General features: G+C 45.5%; 2 protein-coding genes across 7 annotated transcripts in view; one reads left to right on the forward strand and one right to left on the reverse strand.

Moving 5' to 3' along the window:
* The window catches only part of ASTN2 (astrotactin 2), a 1014855-nt gene that overhangs the window by 710531 nt on the left and 278974 nt on the right, over window positions 1–25350 (forward strand). For all 5 annotated transcript variants that reach the window (XM_062207681.1, XM_062207682.1, XM_062207683.1 and 2 more), the window contains 2 exons: window positions 18972–19096; window positions 24560–24664. In XM_062207681.1, coding sequence (XP_062063665.1) covers window positions 18972–19096; window positions 24560–24664 — 230 coding nt within the window. The remainder of the gene's footprint in view (window positions 1–18971; window positions 19097–24559; window positions 24665–25350) is intronic.
* TRIM32 (tripartite motif containing 32) overlaps window positions 17147–25350 on the reverse strand; it is a 51613-nt gene continuing 43409 nt past the window's right edge. The window contains exon 3 of one of the 2 annotated variants that reach the window (XR_009867594.1): window positions 17147–17323. The gene's annotated coding sequence lies outside the window, so the exon portion shown is untranslated. Of the gene's footprint in view, window positions 17324–18324; window positions 18406–25350 lie in introns of those variants that run through there. The other variant, XR_009867595.1, reaches the window with a different exon arrangement.

A 25350-nucleotide genomic window follows, 5' to 3' on the forward strand; every position in this document is an offset into this window, starting at 1 on the left:
CTATACAGACTAATACATATACAAGTTGTTTAGATTCATGAACATATACCACAAGGCTATTTATATTCAATCCTCTTTTATTTCTTATAATTGTGTCTATAAGAATAAATCCCATGATGATCTTCATTTTATAATTGAGGGAATGGAAGCTCCTGAAATTAAATAACTTGCTTAGGATCACACAGCTAGCAGGAAGGAAGTAGAGGTAAGACTCTCTCTTAATGAGTGTGGGTAGGGTTGCTACAGACAAATCTAACGCTTAGCCCACTCAGGTGATTGCTTGTGACAACATAAGCAGAAGCCGATAAAGTGTTTACCGAGACCCAGCTTCTTAGAAACTGGATTCAATTACATTTTGCTGTAATTTGAAAAGTCCAGAAACTTGCGTCCATTGATTGTATTTTTATTTTCTTTAGTCCCTTTTTAAGTCTTGTTACCCCCTTGGTTTTAAGAAGCACTTAAAAAATTTCCAACTGTCCTGTGACACAGTGTGCACACTTTACCTTGATGATGAAGCAAATTGGCTGGCACCCTCACTAGCAGGTTCTGGATTTGGCAACAACTGATGGCAGGTCTGTTGGAGAGGTGGTCAGGGCTCCTCATTAGCACAGTCTTGCCAAAAGCGCGTGCAAATATTGCTGCCTTTCTATCGCCTTTGGGTGTTTTCTTTCTCCATGGCTAATGACTAATAAAAAAGGAGAGAGAAAGTGGAGAATGAGCAAGAAAGCAATTGCTATTAGATTTTCTTCTATTGCTGCAGGTTTCTCACTTTGCGAAGCTCATTAGAGGTGGCTATATGGAAAGACTTCCAAGGTGCCCCAGGGAGAATGGGAAAGACAAAAGCAAAGAAGAGGATTTCAGAGCTGAGACATCAGCCACAAATTCACACCAGAACCAGCTGTCCTTAGGCCCTGTGTTCTGATTCCAAAGTCTACCTCTTAGCTTGGTTTTAAATGTTAACCACAGCAATAATAAAAAAAGAATGTAGTTACAAATGAATGGATCTAGTTGTTAGTTACAATGTGGCTTTGATTTTTCCCACAGCAAGTATAGGGCATGCTGCAGGAGGAAGAGGGGTGTACAGCTTATGATGCTGGGGCACTGCCTTTAGCACTGGCAAGTCTACCAGAGGCTGTGAGTAAGCTGCATGGTTAGGAAGAAATCTAGTCTACCAGCATGGGGCTGGGGGAGATTCCATGATGGTAGCCACATGTCCTGTGCCTTCATTGTAACTCTGTTATGTGGCTTGAGCAAATTGTGGCAGAGATGGAAGGAAAGGGTCTGAGATCCAGTCCAGCTAAAATGTGTGCCCTCCTCATTGCTAATCTCAAGATTTTTTAATATGCTAAATTAAAACATGCTAGTGTGTGCATTCTGCAGCAGCAAAGCTACCATTTATTGATAGCCTGCTCTTCTCAGGCCTTCTGCAAAGTAATTCATTTTATGGGCTGTTTTCATCCTCAAAGCAAGTATATGAAGCAGGGATGGTTATTACTCTGATTTTTCTGATAATAAAGAAGCCCAAGAAAGAATGAATGTTCTGTCTAATCAAAGCTACATAGGGGATGGGAGATGGAGCCAAGATAAAAATCTTGGTGGTAAAGGAGTACTTCAAAAAAGTTGAAAGTGAAGACTCAAAGGACCCCGTGAGAAGAGGACTCCCTATCCTGGGGGCTTGCTCTTATCTGTCTGTGTTAGAGCCATTTGGGCACACGTGTGTTACTCAAAGGAATGGCCTTATGGCTTAATAGCCCACAAGAGATGAGAAATTACTTGTACTGCAGCAAGTTAATGGCACAGTCTTATATAATTTGGGCATCCTACTTCTGTGTCCAGAACAGGACTGAAGGTTCTTTTTTTATTTTTTGAGATTTATTTTTTATTTATTTTAAATTTAGAGTTATAGAGAGAGAGGGAGAGACAGAAAGAAATCTTCCATCTGCTGGTTCACTCCCCAGATGGCTGCAACAGCCAGGAAAGCCAGCCCAAGGTCAGGAGGCAGGAGTTTCATCCAGGTCTCCAATGTGGGTACAGAGGCCTAAGGACTTGGACCACCCTCCACTGATTTCCCAGATGCATTGTTAGGGAGCTGGATTCGAAGTGAAGCAGCCAGGACTCAAAATGCCCATATGGGATGCTGGCATTGCAGGTGATGGCTTTACCTGCTGCACCACAATGCCAGCCCCAGGACTGAGGATTATTGAGAGTGATGAGGGTGTGCACTAAAATTCAGAAAGAATTGGTCTGCTGGAAGACTCACTCAGGGGCATAGTGCTTTTGTGCACCTGCTGGGTGTGTGCTCCTATGCTGAACCTTGGAGATGGCAATATGAAAGGACCCCAGGCCCTTCCTGTGGGGTGTGTACAGTGAATTGGTGGTGTGTGATAGAAGTTTCCTGAGAACAGAAAATGTCCAAACAACAGCATATAAAGATTCTAACTGGACCTGAAACATTTTTGAAGGTACAAAGGCTTCTACCTTTGCCTGGGGATTGAGGGAGGTAACTTGGAGCCCACAGTCCCAAAACTGGGCTCTAATGAGAGAGCATGGATAGAGGCACCCGTCCATCAGAGGGCTCAACTGCCATATTGAACCAGGGGATTCTTCTCTGCAGCCCTGCAGATCTGTGTGAAGGGGCAGGCTGAAGACTTGAATCTCTGTTCGGTTGTGTGATCTGGGGTAAGGCTAATTTTCTTCCCCAAGTCTCATCTATAGCATCTGAAAGGCAGAGGTAATGATAGTACTCTGTCAGAAAGATGTAGAGGTTGGACCTAGTGATGCTGAACTCTCTGCAACCTCAGCTCTAAAGTTTGATGTCAAAGCGTCAGGACCTTTGATTCCCTCCCATGAGAACTAGAGAGGAAACTTTGGGAAGATGCTGCAGAGCCCCTGCTGACAGCAGCTCATCTTGTTCCCTGTGTTATGACACGACAAAGAATGCCAGTGCTGACATACACAGGCAGGGAGAAACAGGGCGAAGGAGCTGAGAAGATAATGTTTCTCTAGCCTATAATTTCTTTCAATTTCAGAGATCGCAATTACCAGGGCAGGAGTTAGTAACAACCATGTCTGGAATGCGTAAGTAAGTTGGGTGCCACTGGTAGAAGCAGTTTTGCATTCAGAGAGGGAAGGCATGTGCAACGTGCAATGTGTAATGCAGGCTTCACTTAGTATGTGTGGGTGATGTGTGTGTGTCCATGCATACCTGTGTGTGAATGAAGGCAGGGAAGAGACAGAAAGGAAGACCTCGCAATGATCAGAGAGATAGTTGGCAGACTGGAGCCAGACAGCCCAGATACAATCGTGAGTGAGTTGGAGGAAAGTGATTTCACCTTTCTGAGTCCCAGTTCCCTCACCCCCATCAAGGAGATAATAATATTCCACTTCACAAGGTTGTTGAGGAGGTTGGAATCAAAGCCTGTCAATCACCCAATGCATGCTGTGCATCCAACAAGGGTCAGATGGTGTAATTCCAGCTGAGACATTCAACCACCGCTCATAGTTTCATTTTTCTTAAAATAGTAACTTAAATAATCTTGTTTAAAAGAGGTTTTGTTTATTTATTTGGAAGGCAGAGAGAGAGAGTTTGAGATTATCTATCTATCTATCTATCTATCTTCCATCCTCCAGTTCCTCTCCAAGTCCCACAACAGTCAGGGTCGGGCCAGGTCAAACCAGGAGCCTGGAACTCAGTCTGGATCCTTCTTCTGGGTGGTAAGAACCCAAGTACTACGGCCCAAGTGCTTGGGCCCCTGCACCTGCATGGGAGACCAGGAAGAAGCACCTGGCTCCTGGCTTTGGATTGATGTAGCTCTGGCCATAGCAGCCGTTTGGAGAGTGAACCAAGGGAAGGAAGACCTTTCTCTCTGTCTCTCTCACTAACTCTACCTGTCAAATTAAAAAAAAAAAGAACCCAAGTACTTTAACCATGATCTGCTACATCCCAGCGTGCACATTAGCAAGAGGCTGGAACTAGAAGTGGACCTGGACTTCAATCCAGTGTTTTCACACAATGCCCACCCCACTGTGGGTATTTTCAAGTCAAGTTTTATTTTTCAACATTTCATTTAAGGGAAAAATTAAACATTCACTAACATGTTTTTACATTGTTTTTAAGAACATTGAATTAGACTTTTCAGTCTAGCTTATAAACTTTGTGCATTTAACCCCTTTATGTCTCTACTACCTCATTTTTAAAAAGTGAGAGTAACAGCACTTATTTCTCAAGGTTGTTGTGAGTGTGAAATGAGATGATATATATAAAGCCCTTAGAATACTGTATAGCATTTTTGTATAGCATTTTACAAGCAATCAGTAGATATTAGACTTAAAATTGATACATGTTCTGTGTGCTAGCTATCCAGGCAAGAAAGAAATGAGAAGGGAGGGAAGCAAAAATGAATCAGGTAATGGCCCAGGTCCCACAGGAGGGAAATTGCAGTATCACAGCTGAATGCATCACTTACTCTCCATTTCTAGTCAGCTAAGGGGCATTCATTCATTCGTTCATTGAGTAAGCACTTATTGAGCCCCAAGTGCATGCATCAACCACTGTATTACACTGGATGCATAGCAGTGAATGACACAGACATGGTCCATGCCCTCAAATGCTCATGTTTTAGTGAGGGAGATGGAGGGTGACCAGGAACAACAGTTCATTGTGAAAATACTATCATAGGGGCAGAATAGGTGGTATGGAAACACATAGAAGGGAAACCTAATCCCCAGATGAAAAGAGAGGTAGCAACAAAGTCATTGTGGATCAAATGAAAAAAAAAAAAAAACAGAGTGTGTTAAGAACAATATCAAGCCTCGAACACATCTACACCTAAGTCCTTGGAATCTTCTAAATGAACTGAATACGTTCCATGGCAAAGGGGGCATTAAGAGTGCGGTACAGTAAGGTTGTATATCTACTTGTCAGATAAAGACATTTTTGGGCTTATGTAGCTGGGTCCAATGTAATCATCAAAGTAGCAAAGAAGTAAAGGGTGAGCTCGGAAGCCATAATGTGAAAAAGACTTGATTTGCCTTGGCAAGCTTTGAAGATAGAAGTCATTTATGAACCAACGAATGTGGGCATCCTCAGAAGCTGGAAGAAGCAAGGAAATGGATTAGTCTCTGCAGCTTCTAGAAAGAGTGCAACCCTGTTGACACTTTGATTTCATCCTAGAAACCCATGTCGGACTTCTGAACTACAGAATAATAGGTGTCTGTTGTTTTAAGACATTTAAGTTTGTGGTGATTTTTTTTTATATCAGCAATAGAGCATGAATACATGAAGCCAATGATGTATGTGAGGAGAAGCATCATTTTAGAAAATTATACTGGGGCCAGCACTGTGGCATAGCAGGTAAAGCCACCGGCTGCAGTGCCAGCATCCCATATAGGTGCCGATTCCAATCCTAACTGCTCCCATTTTGATCCAGCTCTCTGCTATGGCCTGGGAAAGCAGTGGAAGACGTCCCAAGTCTTTGGGCTCCTGCACCCATGTGAGAGACTGGAAGAAGCTCCTGACTCCTGGCTTCAGATCGGTACAGCTCGGACAGTTGCCATCTGGGGAGCGAACCAGCAGATGGAAAACCTCTGTCTCTGTCTCTGTCTCTCTCTCTCTCTCTCTCTCTCTTTCTTTCTTTCTCTTTCAGCCTCTCAGCCTCTCTGCCTCTCTATGACTCTGCCTTCCAAGTAAAACAAATAAATCTTTTAAAAAAATGAAAATTATGCTGCCTGCAGATAGTGAATGTATTGGAAGGGGACAAGGCCAAATGCAGAGAACAGGATTAAAGGCCATCGCAGTATTCCCTGAGTTGGCCTAAACAAGACGGCTCATTACTATGTGCTGTTTCTCTACCAAATCCTCATACTGTGGGAAGGAGGAGGACTCCATAGGGAACCAGCCCAAGAGGTCCCTTCAACACAGAACTGCAGAATCTGGGATGAGACATGGATGTACAGAGATCAGCCACGCTTTCAGAGCATGGGGACCTTGAGATCACAGCCAGAGCTCAGTGCTAGGGGAAGCAGACGGATATTGCTTCCAAAGAAAGGGTCCTGGAAACACCCTGGAAGAGATGGCATCATGGAGTCTATCTAGGAAGCCCCGAAAGGATTTGGAGGAGTTTCAAAGAAGAATCAAGAGCAGCTCCTGCTTTGAGTGAGTTCAGAGCTTGGTGAGGGTATCAAGTAGGTCAAGTGGTAGTCCTTACTAACCTTTGGGAACATGGAAATGGAAACAGATCCAGTTTGGAAATCAAGAATATGGTTGGTAGCCAGTCCTGATTCTGCAGACAAACAAAAAACTGGGAGCCCTAAAATAGGTCACTTCTCTACATTGCCTGTGTCTCTTGTCTTATCAGATGGGAGCTTATCATGTTATGAAACATTGACTGTGAGTAGCATGGCTCCATGTAATTGGCTTACTATACACCCAGTGAATCAACTTTCCAGCTATGATTCTTGAAGCAGCTTAGAAGGAAGGGGTCTCCAGCTACACTTGACTGCAAAAGCAATTGCAGACCTGATAGCCCCTACCTAGAAGATGGCTGAGTTTGCATGAAATTCTGGGGTTTTGCTTAGGAGCTGGCCACCTTCCCAATGAACTGAGAGCTAGCAGAGGCCTAAAGGAGAAGGCCACTTCTGTGGTGGGCCAGGGTTGCTGATCTATTCTCTGGCCTGTATAGGGATCTGTGGTGCTAGTAATAAAGCAATCATCAGGAGATGGGGCCCTGAATCAACTCAGGGCCATGGGCTTGACAGTCTGGACTCAGAATTGCCAACTACATCCCAGCCTTCCTTTGTCCACTTCCTATCACATGCATTTAATAATGGAGACTGGGTTTTACTTCTGAGTCTCTCTAGAGTCTGTGACTCTTCTCTGTATTCTGTTCTTCAGCTCCTCTGTTATTTCCTGTCCTGATTCCTGAACAGCTTCATACAAGCTCTCTATGCTTCTAGGCTTGTTCTTTGTCCAACCCATTCCCCATTCTGTAGCCCAGAAATATTTCTAGAGATCCAATCTGATGATGTCAGATAACCCTACTGCTGAAAACCCTACCATATCTGTCCTTGACCTTGAAATAAAGCCCACATGTCATAGCATCACTTAGAAGACCCAAAAGTGCTGACCCCTGTCTGCCCTTATCCACCTGCATCCTTGCTTTACACTTACTGCTTTTGCATCTTGAATCTTTTTTTTTATTAAACTTTTATTTAATGAATATAAATTTCCAAAGTATAGCTTATGGGTTACAATGGCTTCCCCCCCCACCCATAACTTCCCTCCCGCCCGCAACCCTCCCCTTTCCCGCTCCCTTTCCCCTTCCATTCATGTAAAGATTCATTTTCAATTCTCTTTGTATACAGAAGATCAGTTTAGTATATATTAGGTAAAGATTTCAACATTTTGCCCATATAGCAACATAAAGTGAAAAAACTACCGTTGGATTACTAATTATAGCATTAAATAGCAATGTACAGCACATTAAAGACAGAGATCCTACCTAATTTTTTTTCAAATTAATTAATTTTCTATGCCATTTCCATTTTAACACCAGGTTGTTTTTTTTTTTCATTTCCAATTCTCTTTATATACAGAAGATCACTTCAGTATATAATTAGTAAAGACCTCATCAGTTTGTGCCCACACAGAAACGCAAAGTATAAAAATACTGTTTCAGTACTAGTTATAGCATCACTTGGCTTTAGACGACACATTAGGGACAGATCCCACATGGGGTGTAAGTACACAGTGACTCCTGTTGCTGATTTAACAATTTGACACTCCTGTTCATTGCATCATAACTTCTTTCAATTTCCAGAATGTGCCACGCATGTGTTCATTTTCCTATGTCTCTCTCTATGTATCAGTCTCTCTCTGTCTCTGTCTCTGTCTCTCTCACTCTGTGTGTGTGTGTGTCTCCCCCACACATACTCCCTCCTTCCCCTCTTAGGATGATTTTTCTTTTTTTTTTTTCAAAGATTTATGTCATTTATTTGAAGGGCAGAGTTACAGAGAGAGGAGGGAGGGAGGGAAGGAGAGAAAGAGGGCGACATACACACACACACACACACACAGAGGGAGAGAGAGACAGAGACAGAGAGAGAGATCAATTGGTCTTACATCTGCTGGTTCACTCCCCAAATGGCTACAATGGGCAGGCTGAGCCAAGATGAAGCCAGGATCCAGAAGCTGCATCCTTGTCTCGCATGTGGCTACAAGGGCCCAGGGATTTGGGCCATCTTCAGCTGCTTTCCCAGGTGCATTAGCAGGGAGCTGAATCAGAAGTGGAGCAGCTGAGATTCAAATCAGTGCCCTTATGGGATGCTGGCATTGCAGGATGATTTTTTTTTCACATTATTCTTTCACCTGGCCTCCACTCCCACCTCCCTTCCTGAAAAGCTCCTCCCAATCTATCAAGTCTCACTCCTTCAGCAAGGCATCTCCACTTCCCCCAGGCTGTGTTAAATGCTACCCCTGTGTACTCCCTTGGTCTCAGAACTTCTCTTTCTCTATCACCTAAACTGTATCCACCTGTTTATACAATCAAGGGTTCAAAATATTTTCTTTTTTAAAAAAAATATTTATTTATTTGTTTATTTGAAAGTCAGAGTTACACAGAGAGAAGAGAGGCAGAGAGTGAGAGTGAGAGAGTGGTTCACTCCCCAATTGGCCACAATGGCCAGAGCTGTGCCGATCCGAAGCCAGGAACCAGGAGCTTCTTTCAGGTCTCTCATGTGGGTGCAGGGGCCCAAGGCTTTGGGCCATCTTCTACTACTTTCCCATGCCATAGCAGAGAGCTGGATCAGAAGTGAAGCAGCCGGGTCTCGAACTGGCGCCCATATGGGAGGCTGGTGCTTCAGGCCAAGGCATTAACTCGCTGCACCACAGTCCCGACCCCCAAAATCTGTTCTACAACTTAGTATGCAATTCACTGTAGTCTTCTTTTTTTTCTGCAATCCATTCCACTAACAGGAAAAAAAAAAAAAAAAAACTCCCATTTTATGATGAAGGAAACAAAACACTCTGTCTAGTTCATTATTTAATCCATTCAAAACCAAACTTCTCGGCCGGCGCCACGGCTCACTAGGCTAATCCTCCGCCTTGCGGCGCCGGCACACCGGGTTCTAGTCCCAGTCGGGGCACCGATCCTGTCCCGGTTGCCCCTCTTCCAGGCCAGCTCTCTGCTGTGGCCAGGGAGTGCAGTGGAGGATGGCCCAAGTCCTTGGGCCCTGCACCCCATGGGAGACCAGGATAAGCACCTGGCTCCTGCCATTGGATCAGCGCAGTGCGCCGGCCACAGCCGTGGCACTACCGTGGCGGCAATTGGAGGGTGAACCAACGGCAAAAGGAAGACCTTTCTCTCTGTCTCTCTCTCTGTCCACTCTGCCTGTCAAAAAATTAAAAAATAAATAAATAAATAAAAATAAAAAAAAAAAACCAAACTTCTCATCAGCCCTAGCTGGTATTTGCTACTACATGGTTTCATGTTTGAGTTTGACTCTGGTCTCTTGCAATGTCATCCCTGGTGACGGAGAACATCTTGGGTAGTCTTTTTAAGAGGCGCAATGTTGGAACTACTGTCAAAGTCCAGAGTTGTTAGATCTCTTCACAGTGAAGCCCCCTTTGTTCTGATTTTAGTCTCCTCCAGAAGAGCAAGGGAATTATACTAGGCAGTCTTATTTTTCATTTATTTGAAAGGAAGAAAGACAGAAAGATAGAGACAGAGTGAGATCTTTCATCTGCTGGTTCATGCCCCAAATGTCCTCAGCAGCTGGGTCTGAGCCAGAGCAAAGCCAGGAACCCAGAACTCAATCCCATCTGGTGACAGGAACCAAGATACTCAATCCACTGTCTGTTGCCTTCCAGGGTGTGCATTAGCAGGAAGCTAGAATTGAAACCAGAATGAGGACGCAAACCAATATGGTTTGTTCATAACCAATATGGCAAGTGTTCCAACTGATGTCTGAATCACTGAGCTAAACACCTCCTCATAACCTTAGAAGTCATGACAGCTTTATCTCCTCTTGCCTGTGAGTACAAGGCTTAGGGAGCTGACTTCAAGCCTCTTGCTCACCTTCTGCTATGCTGTCATGGAAACTTCCATTTGCTTTTTGAATGCAGGGGCTTCCAAAGTCCCTAGACTATGCCCAGAGCCTTGGATAACAAATTCCATTGCCCCTGCTCGTCTACCAAGAGATTTTTCTCAAACCTTGTCTTAGTATCTTAAGTGTTTGTTGATATCATCCTAACACTTGAGATGTGTGGAGGGATTGACTGAAAGAAGGATCTTCTACTTCCTCTGCCTGCCTGGTGGGAACTGCCCCAAGCTTGTCACTGGTATGTCCCAGAACACGAGTGTTGGTCAGTCCTAGTTTTTGATACATGCAAAAGAAAGCTTCACTGTCAGCCCAGCCTGGCTTTTGAAACTATTGTCCAGCTGGAAACACTGCTAAATCAGCTCTGAGATGCAAAGCTGAGCGCTGAGTCCCCTTATTGCTTAGTAGTACCTGTTCTTCCAGGAGTGGAGTCCATGGACTTAGTGTGTGGGATGGCAGACAAACATTGTTTCAGGGGAATGGCAAATGTTTTAGCATTTTCAAAATCACTGTTCATTTTGCAGACATGTTCACACATATGTGTCCTCTCAGGCTGTGAGTTGCTGGACAACAGAAAATGTCTTTCTTACTGTCAAATTTCCAATGACTGGCATGTCATGGTCAAGATCTGTTGAATGAAAGAATGCTAAATCCTCAGTACTCAACGAGAAGACTTAAACTAAGATCCGTAATCAAGAAGTAGATCATATAAGAACAGAGTTTGTTTCTGAAAAGCATTTATTATCATTTAATGAACCATGTGGCTCTAAGCCACTAGGACACAGCTTCCCCCCACTCCCCACATACACAGCTGAAGAAATTGGCCTTCACCATGACAGGTTGCCTTGGAAGCTTTTCCTTCTCCGATTGCACCACATCAGTGACAGGAGCAGCTCCAGTTGGGCAGTATTTCCCACTGTCTGTTCACTGACGGAAGGGCCACAACGTTCCAAGGCTGACAGTTGGGCAAAAGCTCTGGTTCCTCTTTGAGTGGTATTGACTCACTTTCCCAAAGTAACCTGAGTGATATTTGTCAAAGTTGATCCTGTGGTGATGCCTGCCACCAGCATTACTCCGGCTTCCCATGAGCTTCGGTGCTTGCCAGTGCGGCCATGGCCATGATTTATATAACTGCAAAGTTTCTGGGTCTTCCTCACTCTGGATGCTATGACAGTGGTGGAGACAAAAGATCAAGAACAGAGTTTCTAATTGTTCCCAAGAAGGACAGAGTTGCAATGCAAGCTGGACAAGCAAGTCTCACTTTCAGCTTCATCCCTACTGGATCCTGTAGATTCCAGCATCTACAGAGCAACTATGAAATATAGCTCAAAACTCCTGTCCTAGGATACAAACATTTTAAAATTTTTTGAAAATTTTGGTGCCAGTGTTATGGTACAGTAGGTTAAGCTGCTGCTGCTGCTGCTGCTGCTGCTTGGTTAAGCCCATATCTGATTTTGGAGTGCTGATTTGAGTCCAGGCTTCTCTGCTTCCAGCTAACTCCCTGCTAATGCACCTGGGAAAGCAGTGGAAGATGGACCAAGTGCTTGGGTCCCTGCCACCCTCATGGGAGTCCTGGATGGAATTTTAGGCTCCTTGCTTTGGTCTGAACCAGCCCTGGCCATGACAGCCATTTGGAAAGTGAACCAGTAGATAGAAGATGTGTGTGTGTGTCTGTCTGTCTCTGTAATACTGCCTTTCAAATAAATAAATAAATCTTTAATATTTTTAAGATTTATGTGAAAGGCAGAGAGGGAGGGAAGGAGAGTAGAAGAATGAGAGGAAGGGAAAGAGGAAGAGAGAAAGAGAGAAGGAAGGAAGGAAACAGAACAATATCTCGCACCCACTGGTTTACTACCTAGATGTTTGCAATATTTGGGGCTGGGCCAGGTCAAAGCCAGGAGCCTAGAACACAGTCTGGGTCTCCCACATGAGTGACCTGGATCCAAGTACTTGACCTATTACCTGCTGCTTTCCAGAGTCTGTATTAGCAGAATGCTGGCATTGGAACAGAGCCAGGAATTGAACTCATGTACTCTGATATTGGATGCCTGGGCTAACTGCCATACCAGATACCTGTCGCCAAACATTTTGCATCTGCTCCTTCCCATACCTCTTTCTGTTCTAGGGGAGAAAAGTGGCTTCCCCAAATCACACAGCCAAACAGTGACAGAGCCAAGAAGAGAACATAGGTTTCCCAACTCTTTCTTCACAGAGGTAGCAACTCTTAGCCAAAGTCACTGCATTCACTTGGCAGAAAAGCTCAGTTCAGTTGGAAATAAGGGATGGGGCATGGTTTAAGCCAGGGTAGATGCCTTTTGTGAGCGTTGGGAGTGTGACATACTTTTTTTCAAGGCTTCTGGGTAGCCCAGGAAGAGCCAGGAAAAGTCAAGCAGGGAGAGTGGGCCCCTCTCTGCAAACTCAGTAGCTTCCAGGCCAAGGCTCCTAACCTTCCCTAAAATGAGAAAAGGCTGCAGACAGTGCTGGCTGGCTCTAGGGTGATTTACCTCTCCGAAATACCTCAATTTAAATGCTAATTTCCCCCGAACTGAAGGGTGATGGCTCCTGCATGCTGCTGGCTGTGTATTAATGTATCCAAAACACTTACACATCTTCTTAAAAGGGGGAAGAATGGAGGGGGTGGCGGTGAGTCCAGCTCACCTTGCTTGTCAAAGAAAGGGAGACATGACACATACGGTGGAAATGCTTTGTAGGATGTGTGTCACTTGGAGGTCAGATGCAGGTAGCCCTGAAGCATAAACAAGCCTGCCTCTCACCTCTGCCAATGCTCAGGAGCACAGCATGGTCTGTGAGCCACCCACTGCACTGTGCTTCCTGAGACCCTTGAAGAGATTCGTATCCTAGAACGTGAGATTCGGTAAAAGAGGCTAGCATTAAAAATTGCACTCCATAAATCCCACTCCCAAGCCCTTGAAGTTAACCCAATGCTCCCATTTTACAGATGAAGTCTCTACAGCTCAGACACCACAAAAACACACAGTCAGGATTTGGGTCTATGTCTATATGTCTCCTAAGCTCATGGCCAGATACCAAGGCCACTTCTGGAACTGCTTCACAAACATGCATGAAGTGGGAGTGATAGGAAAGACTTGTCCAAGTGAGGAGAATGAAAATAGTGTCATGGAAGAGGTGGTATTTGCATGGGGCCTCTTGCTTCCAGCTGTCATTCTGCACTGCAGCCATGCAGCTGCCTGCACCTTGACCCCATATGAATGGATGTGTGCTCACCAGGAGGGAAAGCCTCATCCACCCCTCTTAGTGAGAATGTCTTTTCACATCTGTTCCCTACTAGTCTTATCGTTCCTGGATCCTTGTGTTCCAAGCTCCACGAGAGCCACTTGGGAAGTTAGGGGAAGGAGTTGAATCTTCATGTGGAAGAGCTGGAATTTTAGGTAGAAATCCCCAGCATCCCACAGATCCTGAAGCATTCTGGGAGATCACGCACATATTACCAGTGTCCCTGTGTTCCTTCCTGCATGTCTTTAGTGAATATGCATGGAGCATTTACTTTGCACTCCATTTTACTTGCTTTTACTCAAGTTGCACGGCTAGACCCTGAAAAGGCAGGAGAACATGAGACTAGCATAGTTTTCGCCAATGTAAAGCTCATAGTCTAGTGGGAGAAACAGGTGTCCAACAAGGTCTTCTGTGAGTATATCTGTGGTGAGAAAACTGTGAAACCTTCTTGGGAGAAAAGAGCAAGATGTTATCAAAGTATCTAACTCTCTTAATCAGAAAAACTGATTGCAACAAGATTTCTCAAAGCCAGTGAAATAATGTGTGATCAGCATGATGAAGAGGAGTTGACCAGGTGCAGAGAGAGGAGAAGAGCTTCTTAGAGGGAGGCACATACTATGTTGGACAGTGTGTAGAATGGGAGTGTGCCACATGAGTGGAGCATCAGGATAGTCAATGCAGCTGCAGAACAGTGGTCCAGAGGCAGTGGCTCAAACATGAGGTAGCAGGAGTAGGCAGGGCCTACCTTGTAACAAGCCTCGCAGGCCTGAATGCAGCCTTTGGATTCTCTCCTGGACATTGCAATGAAGACACTGCCTCTGATTTTCTACTGGTGTTGCCTAGTGCTTAGAACTGTCCCTGAAACTGGGTGGGCCCCAGGAAGTGTTTGTGAAGAGGATGACCCATTCTCAGAGACCTCAGGCCCCAGGATCTACTATTATAACTATTTGGTGAATTGTTTCCATAAAGTACTAACTGAGATTGTGCTGTTTTCCTAGATATATTTTGAGGAACATTTGCATGAACCAGGCCCTCTTGTTATTTGAAACTCAGCACAAACACACGCATACACAGGCACACACACACATACACACAGAGTCACATACAAAGAGCCATACAGCCAAATCTGTGTGCACAAAAGCACAGAGAACTGCCTGCTCTCATCTCTGCATGACTTAAGCTGCCCCATGGATGAAGAGTGCAGGTTTGGGTTGAACATGTGCTTACCGAATGCCAGGAACTGCGCTGGGAGCTAGGTTGGTTAGAGAGTGCTCTTGGCACTGCCACTTCCTAACTTAAGCCCTCAGTTGGACAAGTTCCGTAACCACTCTGAGCGTTTGTTTCTTCACATATATGGTGGGAATAATAACAGTAGTTGTCTCATAGGTTCTTTAAAATGGCACGCACAGACCTATGCACACAAAGGTATGTTGGCATGCTTCCGAGGACAAAGGAATCTTCAACAAATACAGTCTTCATCAATATTACTGGTTCTTCCTACATTAGAGTTAGTTATCTAGATAGTAACTTTTGACACATACACTTTTCAGCCTACTACCTAGGTCATAGTTGATGAGCAATAAATAAATATTACTCAGTCTTCCTGTCTTTCTGTTAAGATCAGTTCGTTTTTACTATACACACATGCACATGAGCACACACGTGTATGAACACGCTACCTGAGTATAAGTCAGTACTCTTCCAGCCCCTAGATTACCTTCCCCAGGTGGGTGCATTCTGCAGCTGTTGTCCTGGCTTCTGTCCGAGTTTCTCAGCCCAGGAAACTTTCCCAGTACCTGCTTTTTTCACTCCTGTTTTGCCTCCTGAAAGAGCTGATTGATGCAAAGGCCCTCGGCGCCCTCTGCTGGCAGAGGCTGTGAAGGCATCAGGGCTGTCAAGCAGCCAGGAATGGACTCAGTACCTGAGAAATACGGTCTCACTGTCTCTCCATTCAGCACTTCATCCTTGCAACCCTCCCTTCCTCCCTCCCTGCCTCCCTCCCGCTCAGCCTTCCATACCGGCCAGCTGACTCCCTGTATCCCTTCTTCTCCCTGCGCACTTCCTTAGGCCTCTAAGAATGAGAGGAGTTGTGAGCCAGGCCCCTGCCCATCCCGCAATCCCCTTTGTCCCCTTGGAGGCCCAGCTTTCCTACAGGGATGTCAGGCTGGACCAGAGCACAGAAGGAGTGCATGAGCGGGTCATGGGGACTGCCTACCCTCCACTTCAGTTGTCAGAATATTTCTGGACAAAATTTGAAATGGTGACCCCTAGGTGGTAATGTGAGAAAGGTCACTTTGCCTTCAGATCCCACTTCCCAAATGCACTTGGTATATGAGTTCATGGCAATCGCTTAGTGTCTGGGGGCCTTCATTTTCCCATGAGTCATACGGGGACTCACGTCTCAGGACATGATGTGAGGACTGGTGAGGACTTGCTGAGACAGAGCCCCTGGGCTGTGGTCAGGATTCAGTGAGCCATGGGCTCCTTCTCTCGGCCACAGCCTGTGTGGGTTCACTGTACCCACAGGTGCCATGGCCCTTCCTACTTTGACAGCTTTAGTCTATCTGGGGCTGGGCCCCCAGCACCATGCAGAGGCCAGTGATGAGGAAAGGGGCTCTGTGGCCAGGCTACCTGGGAGCTCCCTCTTCCTAGCTGTGTAGCCTTGGTAGTTGCACAACATCTCTGTGCTTCAGCTTTTCAGCTTCTAACTTAGGGATCTTAACAGTGCCTACTTCACAGACTTGAGGGAAGACTGGATGTAACATTAACAACTATAGCTTGTGTATAGTAGTTACACAGTGAAAGGATATCTTTGGTTTCTCTACCCCAGTAAAGGCTGAGTAACCACCATGATTCCCACTTTACACGTGAGAAAACTGAGATTTGGGTGGTTTGCTCCAGGATACCCAGCTAGGATATGGTGTGGGCAGAACTGGAGATTCGTCTTCAGAGCATCACTACCTTTTCATCTTTGGCCTCTCCTACTCAGAAACATTGAGCCCACTCAGAATTCCCTGTAGCAGGCCCCACTCACTTTCTGCTTGGCCAAACTATGTCTCCCCTACTAGGTTGGGAAGATCTAGAAGCCAAGGGAGGAGTCTCTCTGTTTCAGAGGCACCCAGTACAGGACTCCACCCTGGGCATATGCTCAGTGTGTACTAGCTCATGACCAGGACAGGGGACACCCATCCATCCTGCTATACTTCTCAGAGAAGATCTGTGTTGCCACAAGCCACAGTCCCTTAAACTCTGGCTAGTGTTACATGCTGTGTGGGATCCTTCTATCACCTGGAAGTCTATAGTTTCTTTATTTTAAAAATAATTAAATTTATTTGAGAAACAGAGTTCCCATTCACTGTTCACTCACCAAATCTGCAACACCCAAGGCTAGGCTGGACCAAAGCTGGGAGCTAGGAATTCAGCCAGAGTCTCCCACATAGAGTGGCAGGCACCCAACTACTTGAGCCATCAGAGCATTAACAGGATGGTAGAATCAACAGTGAAGCCAAGAGTCAAACCAATGCACTTCAGTACAGGACGCAGGTGTTTAAAGTGGTATCTTAACTGCTAGGCTGAACCTGCCCTTATCTTTTCTATTCAAAGTCTGTGCTCTTGGGTTTGCAGACAAACCCAAGAGCAGCCATAATGCAGGTGGAATTTGTGATCACATGCGTACAGACACACAATTATGACTCCACAGACAAGGCACTCCCACACCAAACAGCAGGCTTCCATTGCATGTGTGGACCTAGACTTTTTTTTAATAAGATTTTATTTATTTATTTGATAGGTAGAGTTAGAGACAGAGAGAAAGGTCTTCCATCTTCTGGTTCACTCCCTAAATGGCCACATTGGCTGGAGCTGCGCAGATCCGAAGCCAGGAGCCAGGTGCTTCCTCGGGGTCTCCCATGTGGGTGCAGGGGTCCAAGGACTTGGGCCATCTTCTACTGTTTTCTCAGGCCACAGCAGAGAACTGGATCAGAAGAGGAGCAGCTGGGATTAGAACCGGCACCCGTATGGGATGCTGGCACTGCAGGTGGAGGATTAACTTACAGCACCAAGGTGCCAGCCCCTAGACATTCTCTTTTATACACAGTTCCAGGATCAGGAAGACCTAGGATCAAATTCCAACTTTACCTATTAACTTTAAATCTATTTGTTACTCATCTGTACTTTAAATATACTAGTTGTAGTAGTAGCTTGCTGGTTTGTTATGAAGTTTAAGTGAGAAAAATGTATGTCAAGTGCTTAGCTAGATCTTAACAAATTACAAGGAGTTCTGTTCACTGTTACAGTAACAGTGATGACAGCGACCATGATGATGATGCTGGTGAAGGTGATAATGGCACCTCCTCTTCACTAAATGAATGACTGGAGGATGAGCTTCAAAGGTGCCTGGGGTGGGGCACAGGAGTACAAACAGGAAAGTGACCAGAGCTGCTTTTGAGCTGCCTGAGATGAGGCTTCAAAGGCATTGTTGGGCATCATGTGCTTCTCTTTTTGTCTTTCTGATTTTCATTTCAAGGTTGCCCACTCCAGGTGGCCAACTGAAGTGATAAACAGCTCCCTCCCTCTGTTCTTTTCTCCCGAGCCCCCTCCCCTATCCTCCTCCTCTCCAGATTGTAATTAATGTCTCTAACTCTAGGGATCCCCGAATGTGAAGTGACCTCAAAAGTCACATTTCATGCAGAAATGCCCTTGATACTGGTCACACCAACTGACTATCAAATTCTCTGCTTCTGCGCTCCCAGGAAGGGAGTGGCCCTCCCTGCTTGGATGGGTGTTCTGTTCCTAGCTGTGTCTGTTGTCCAGAGGATGAAACCTACTTCCCTGTGCTGTACTGTCCCCATCATGCTTTTAAAACTACCTGTGTTCAGAGGTCAGTCCTCTGAGTCAACCCGGGGCTCTCTGTCTTCTGCCCTCTGAGAAGGGATAGAACCTACAGAAGTTAGCGCAAGGAGTGAAAGAACTAGCCTGGGAGTCGAGAGGTGTAGGGTGAAGTCTAACCCACTGATTGCCATTGCACAAGTCACTCTCTCTCTCCAGCTTCCTCACCTGCAAAAGGGAGAGATTGAGCATAAGATTTAGCCTCATGGAACACCCTCGACTTGAACAACCAAGCATCCATTTCCCAAGCCTGCCTTTCTTCAACCTGGCCTCGTCCCCTAATTCTTTAAACACCCTATGCTATGCTCCATGGCCTCATATCCTGGCTCACCACCGTCACAGCTTATGCAAGGAGGCATTTCTCAGCCAAAACTACAGTTTATAGAGCATCGGAGAGTGTCTAACAATCGGCGGCTTTATCCCATTAATGGTTTGTAATAGCCATGAGATCTAGCTCTCAGTTTAGGGACAAGAAAATGGAGGTTCCCAGAGAAACCATAGTTTACTCAAGATTGTACAGCCTGTAAGTGGAGGGGGCATCTGAACCCCAGCCCGCCTGGTTCCAGAGCCTGTCATTAGCTCCATGTTCTTGGAGCTGGGATTCAAGGAGCAGAGGTATCACAACAAAGCACCTGCAAGTCTGTATCCTGACTACCAGCCTCCTGCCTCCTGGCCCTGCGGCCCCCAGCAGCCTCAGTTCCTCCATCTGGCAGTCTCTCTGCTCTTCCCCACAGGGAGAACAACTTCATCAAGGACTTTCCCCAGCTGGCTGATGGGCTGTTGGTGATCCCTCTGCCGGTGGAGGAGCAGTGCCGGGGGGTCCTCTCTGAGCCCCTCCCAGACCTCCAGCTGCTTACTGGTAAGACACATGTGCTGGACCCTCCCCACCTTCATGACCACATGCCTGGTCTCCAGGTACATCTTAATCTAAAGCAGAGGGAATAGAAGGAAAGACATATTCCATTTCCTAGGCTTCTGCTCTGGGTTGTGCAAGAAAGAGGGACATCCCTGAGACTCCGGACTCCGAGCTGGGACCATCTTTGAAAAGAGATACCTTTCTGAGAACAGGAGCAACCGTTATCTCTGTGCCTGAGACACAACAAACTTTCTGAGTTTTGTTTTCTTGGTTCATTTAAAAATCTTTTTTCAAAGATTTTATTTACTTGAAAGGTAGAGTTACTGACAGTGAGAAAGAGAGAGAGGAGGTCTTCCATCCGCTGGTTCATTCCCCAAATGGCTGCAATGGCTAGAGCTGCACCAATCCAAAACCAGGAGCTTCTTCCATGTGGGTGCAGGGGCCCAAGCACTTGGGCCATCTTCTACTGCTTTCCCAGGCCATAGCAAAGTGCTGGATCAGAAGAGGAGCAGCCGGGGCTAGAACTGGCGCCCATATGGGATGCCAGCACCACAGGCAGAGGATTAACCTATTGAGCCACAGTTCCAGCCCCTAAAAATCTTTCTAAAACAGTGTCCAACCAGAATAATCCCACTGGAAGCACTTGATTTACACAGCTTTTTTGTGTGTGTGGGCACTGAACCATTCATCAGGTGGGTCTTGATTTTCCCATTTTATAGATATGGAGTCTAGACTCAGAGACATGAAGGGATCAGGCCAAGACCATACCACATATCCACCAAGACTAGAACCTAGGGGCAATGACACCAAGTCTTCTGCCCTTTCCACTGCAATTTGCAATTTCCCTCTCCTAAATCCATATCACTCCCTGTGGAAGGCCATCTTTTGCAGACTATCCTGAGACTGCATATTTTTTTCCTACTCCAGGATGCCCTGCTGCTTCTTCCTGTCTTCTCCTAGTTCCTCACTCACTCCTTTTTTGGCAACTTTTCTAAGATGTAAGAGCACTGACTCTGGCTTTGTGCTACAGTAGTTGGGAGTCTCATCCACTGACCGGAGAGAATGGTCACCTCCATGGATGATGGGGCTCTCTAAATGAGAGGAGAATTGTCCAGGGCAAGACCTTGTGATGTGATAGACTGGTTTAAATGCCACTCCAACCCCAATCATTTGCAAGCTTTGGGAAATCTAGGGCAAATCATCAACCTCTGTAAGGCTTTCCTGTAAAGTACATAAACAAGGGAGAGACTCCACATGGGTAGAAGGTCTCTTTGCATGCATTAACCCATGTAACTTAACCTGCACAACCAGGTGTTAACCCATGTGACATGTATCCATGTAGTCATATAGTGTTCCCTTATTAATTTGAGAGGCAGTGAAACAGAGAGAAGGAGGGCTCCTATATGCTGGTTGACTCCCTAGTTGTACACAATGTCCAGGGCTGAGTTGGGGATAAAGCTGAGAGCTCGATCAAGGTCCTTCACCTGGGTGGTGGTAGGAACTCAATTATTTTAGTCATCACCTGCTACCACCCAGAGTACACATTAGCAGAGAGCTGGAATTGGGAGCAAAGGCAAGACATGAATTCAGGTACTCCAATGTGGAACACAAGCATCTTAACTATTAGGCTAAAGGCCTGCCTCTGTGGTCCCCTTTCAAACTGGTAAAAGAGGTCATGTGACTCATCCAGGGCCATGTGGTTTGTCTGGAGTTAAATCAGAATTCAAGCCTAGGTTGTTCCTGATTGGAAAGCTGATGTCACATCCATTGTCTTACATTTTCCCCCTGGCCTGTCCTACTTCAAAGAGAGGCCCCAAAAATGCTTTATAAAATGTGTCTGAACACTACTATGCCTTCTTCAAATTTTGTTTTTCATGAGTTCATAGCATTGCAAACCTGACACAGATTGAAAGAGGCATCTTGTCTGATCCTACTTACTGGTGGGAAACCATGTCTGCAATATCCCTGCTGAGTGCTTTTCCCTCTTTGGACACCCTCAGCAGAGGGGAGGTCACCACCTGGGAGAGCAGACAATGCTGTGATGCTGGGAGGATCACAGGGCTCTAATGGAAATAGCTGTGGACCTGTTGAAGGTCCTTGGATGTCCATGGGCCATTCCCTCTCTGAGCCTGTTTTCCCTCTCTATGGTTCAGCATAGGATAATTATTTTTTAAGAATGGAAGCCCTGTATGTAAATTCTTGGTGCATTATGAATCTCTGATAGTGGTACAAATTACTATGATTATTTACTTTGACTCAGAGGTCTTTGAAGATTTCCAAACAAAGCAACATTACATTTTTTTAAATATTTATTTATTCATTTGAAAGTCAGAGTTACACAGAGAGAGAAGGAGAGGCAGGTAGAGAGAGGCCTTCCATCCACTGGTTCACTCCCAAATTGGCAGCAAGGGCCAGAGCTGCGTGGATCCGAAGCCAGGAGCCAGGAGCTTCCTCTAGGTCTCCCAACATGGGTGCAGGAGCCCAAGGCCTTGAGCCATCCTCCACTGCTTTCCCAGGCCATAGCAGGGAGCTGGATCAGAAGTGGAGCAGCTGGGACTCGAACCAGTGCCCAAATGGGATGCCGGCACTGCAGGTGGCAGCTTTACCAGCTATGCCACAGAGCCGGCCCCTTTTTCAATTCAGTTACCAGGACAAATTCTTCCCCTAAATCCCAGAGCTTGATTCCATCCCTAATCCCCAGATGGGGAACTGGGATAGAGCAGGGACAGATGGTAGTCAGGGCTCAAGTAAGGACCGGGAATGGGTAAGATGTAGCTCAGTACTAGAGTGAGGACCAGAATGAAAGTGAGTGTGTCAGTCGGTCAGTTAGTTGATAGATTTCTATTGAGAGGCTACCCTGTGCCAGGTCCTATTCCAGTCTCTTTGGAAGAAATGAGAATAAAGAGATCATGGTCTTGATCTCCACAAGCTCACATTCCATTGAAGATGTGCTTATATTGCAGACTTGAACCCAGGAGGGACCAGCGATGGGGTAAAGTGAATGATAGAGTGATGTCCTTTGATGGCTGGAGTCCCAAGGATGGGGCAACGAGCAGGGAAGATGATTTTATAAATTATTTGGCAAACAGAAGTATTTTTGGTTTAGGACATCATGCCACCAAGTTTGAGATGCCTCATCAGCTGGTCAAAACGTTCTGTTTCCCTCTGTTGGAGAGAGGCCCTGGTTGCCGATGCCCCCACCAATCCCACTTTCAGCAGTGCACGCAGTAATAGAAGGGGTAGAGGCTGCCTAGGCCCTGATATCTGAGTCCCCGATCCACTGTTTCTTATTTTGCCCTTTGTCAGAAACACAGCCTCCTCCTTCCTCTCTCCGCCTGCTGCCCTTTGCTCCCAGCCTCTGAAAGGGAAAGACGAGAGGGGCAGAGCAGAGAAACAGAGAGAACATGTTTATAACCAAACAGCCTTGTTCTCCTACACTTATCTTTGGAGATCATGAATATTTTACTTTTAAATGAAAGCCTCTAAAAATTATATTATTCCTGAAAAGACTAAGAGGAAAAAAATGTTGATAGTAATGGACAACTTTAATACTGCAGTAATGTCCAGGAAGAAGTCATTTGTTCAATGAGATTCTCATTTTAATCGTGGTATCAAATATCTCTTTAAGTGCCTCCTCACCAGGGGATGACAGAAAAGGGTAGCAGATTTTCCTGTTATTTGTGGAGGCACAAGATAGTCATGGATGCATAATAACGATGATAGTAATTGCTGATGTGACAGGCATTTCTTGTGTATTTTTCCTTGATTATAAAAAGAGAGTTTACAAAGCTTAGGGCAGAACATTTAGAAAATGGAGATGATGGGGCTGGTGCTGTGGCATAAAGGGTAAAGCTGCCACCTGCAGTGCCGGCATCCAGATGGGCATTGGTTCAAGTCCTGGCTGCTCCACTTCCGATCCAGCTCTCTGCTATGGCCTGGGAAAGCAATAAAAGATGACCCAAGTCCTTGGGCCCCGGAGCCCCCATGGGAGACCTGGAAGAAGCTCCTGGCTCCCGGATTTGGATTGGCACAGCTCTGGCCAGTGCAGTCAATTGAATAGTGAACCAGAGGATGGAAGACCTCTTTCTCTCTCTCTGCCTCTCCTTCTCTCTCTGTGTAACTCTGCCTTTCAAATAAATAAATAAATCTTTAAAACAATGAAAGAATATGGAGATAAATATAAATGCAGACAAAAGTTGCTGACTCACCAATTACCCAGTTACTAAGACTTTCTTGTGATTTTCTTTATTTTTCATTTGTACTGTATCTGTATTCCCCAAAAAGCATCCTATAGAACATAAGTTACAAGGTACCCTCTATGTAAAAATGGGCTCCATGTTCCTAGAAGTTTGCACACTACCTTCATGCAGTTTTAAAAGGCACTTTAATTTATTCAAAGTGCTGAGAAATTATAAAATTTGATGTTGTTTAAGCAGTGTTTCTCAACTTGCTTGAAATTGGAGACTTTTATGTATGTCAATTATATTTTTAACAATTTTCTTTTTTTGGAGATTTATTTAATGTCAGAGTTACAGAGAGGGAGGGAATGATGGAGGGAGGGAAGGAGGGAGGGGGAGAGAGAGAGAGAGATTTCATTGGTTTATTCCCCAGATGGCTACAATAGCTGATGCAGGGCCAAGCCAAAATTGGAACCAGGAGCTTTTTCTGGTCCCCCACATGGGTGGCAAGGGCCCAAGTACTTGGGTCATCTTCTGCTGTTTTTCCCAGGCCATTAGCAGGAAGCTGGATCATAAATGGTGCCTGGATCGAAACAGCACCCACAGGGATACCAGCATTGCAGGCAGCATCTTTACTCACTACAGCACAATGCCTGCCCCTCAATTATATTTTACATAATATTTAGAAACATCCATCTTTCTGCATTAAGAAATAGCAGCCCACACAAGGGTAAGCAAACATAAAAGGGAAGATAGTGAAAGTGTTCAGGCGTGAACATGGTATCTGACACAACTGCTCAGCTCTGCTGTGCAGTACATAAGCAGCAGTGGATTATATGGGCTGTAATTTGCTGACCACTGGGTATAGGTAGAACATTTCTAGGTTACCAAAGGGCTTTCACTTCTATTACTTTATTTGAGATTCACAACATGCCTGTGAAGTAAGGTCAGCAGAGGTAGCAACAGTGACAGATGGGGAAAATAAGGCACTGAGCTGTCTAGTGTTCCATAGCAAGTTGCAATGTGGTTAAGTGGGACATAAATGAGACCTGAGGTTAGCCTTGCTTGTAGGGTAAAGGAGCTTTGTATGCTGTAGAGCAGAGAGAAAAAGTAAAGTTGAATCTGAGATCAGAGGCCTGGAGGTAGAAGTCAGGGAAAGTTTTCAGCCCTAAAGCTGAGCCTCTGCTCCCTTCCATGCATTGCCCAGACAAAAGAACTGTGGACTGGGCATTGTTGTATGCAGAAACTAAATTCTGGGCTCACATGATCTTCTTATTCCTTCCACCAGGAGATATCAGGTATGACGAGGCCATGGGTTACCCCATGGTGCAGCAGTGGCGTGTCCGGAGTAACCTCTACCGTGTGAAGCTCAGCACCATCACCCTTTCAGCAGGTGAGGACCACTGGGATGCTGCGGGATTTGAAGTCATTCCACATTCATTCCCAAGGACGAAGGTGTGCCAGGCCCTGTGGCAATGAGGCTTGCACCCTCCCCACATAATGGATCCCCCAAAGAGGGTGGGTAGGTCGCTGCCAGACAGTGATATTGATACACTGTGGTGTGGTCAGTGCAATCGTGGGGCAGCTGGGCACAGAAGAGGGACCTATCCATTTGGGGGGAGTTGGCTTTAGGGGGAGGGGATATCTGTGCTGGGTATGGAAGAATGAATAAAAGGGGGATAAACAATAATCTATGTACCATTTATGTTCTAGAAGTATTTCAGACTTGTTCAATACAAATTCTCCTCAGACACTAATATCTCTGTTCTGTCCTAATTTATTTTCCTACCTATCTCTATACAACAGTAACATACAACCCCTACCCCCTTACACATACATGCATCATCCACCTTTTACCTACACGCATCTGAAGCTTCAGCAGATGAGGATAATTTTTTTTAAGATTTATTTTATTTGTTTGAAAGAATTACAGAGAGAGAGGTAGAAATAAAGAGAGAGAGGTCTTCCATCTACTGGTTCACTCCCCAGATGGCCGCAACAGCACCGGTCCGAAGTCAGGAGCTAGACACGCTTCTTTCAGGTCTCCCACGGGGGCTCAGGAGCCCAAGGACTTGGGCC

Source organism: Lepus europaeus, chromosome 12, assembly GCF_033115175.1.
Source record: "Lepus europaeus isolate LE1 chromosome 12, mLepTim1.pri, whole genome shotgun sequence".
Taxonomy (NCBI): Eukaryota; Metazoa; Chordata; class Mammalia; order Lagomorpha; family Leporidae; genus Lepus; species Lepus europaeus.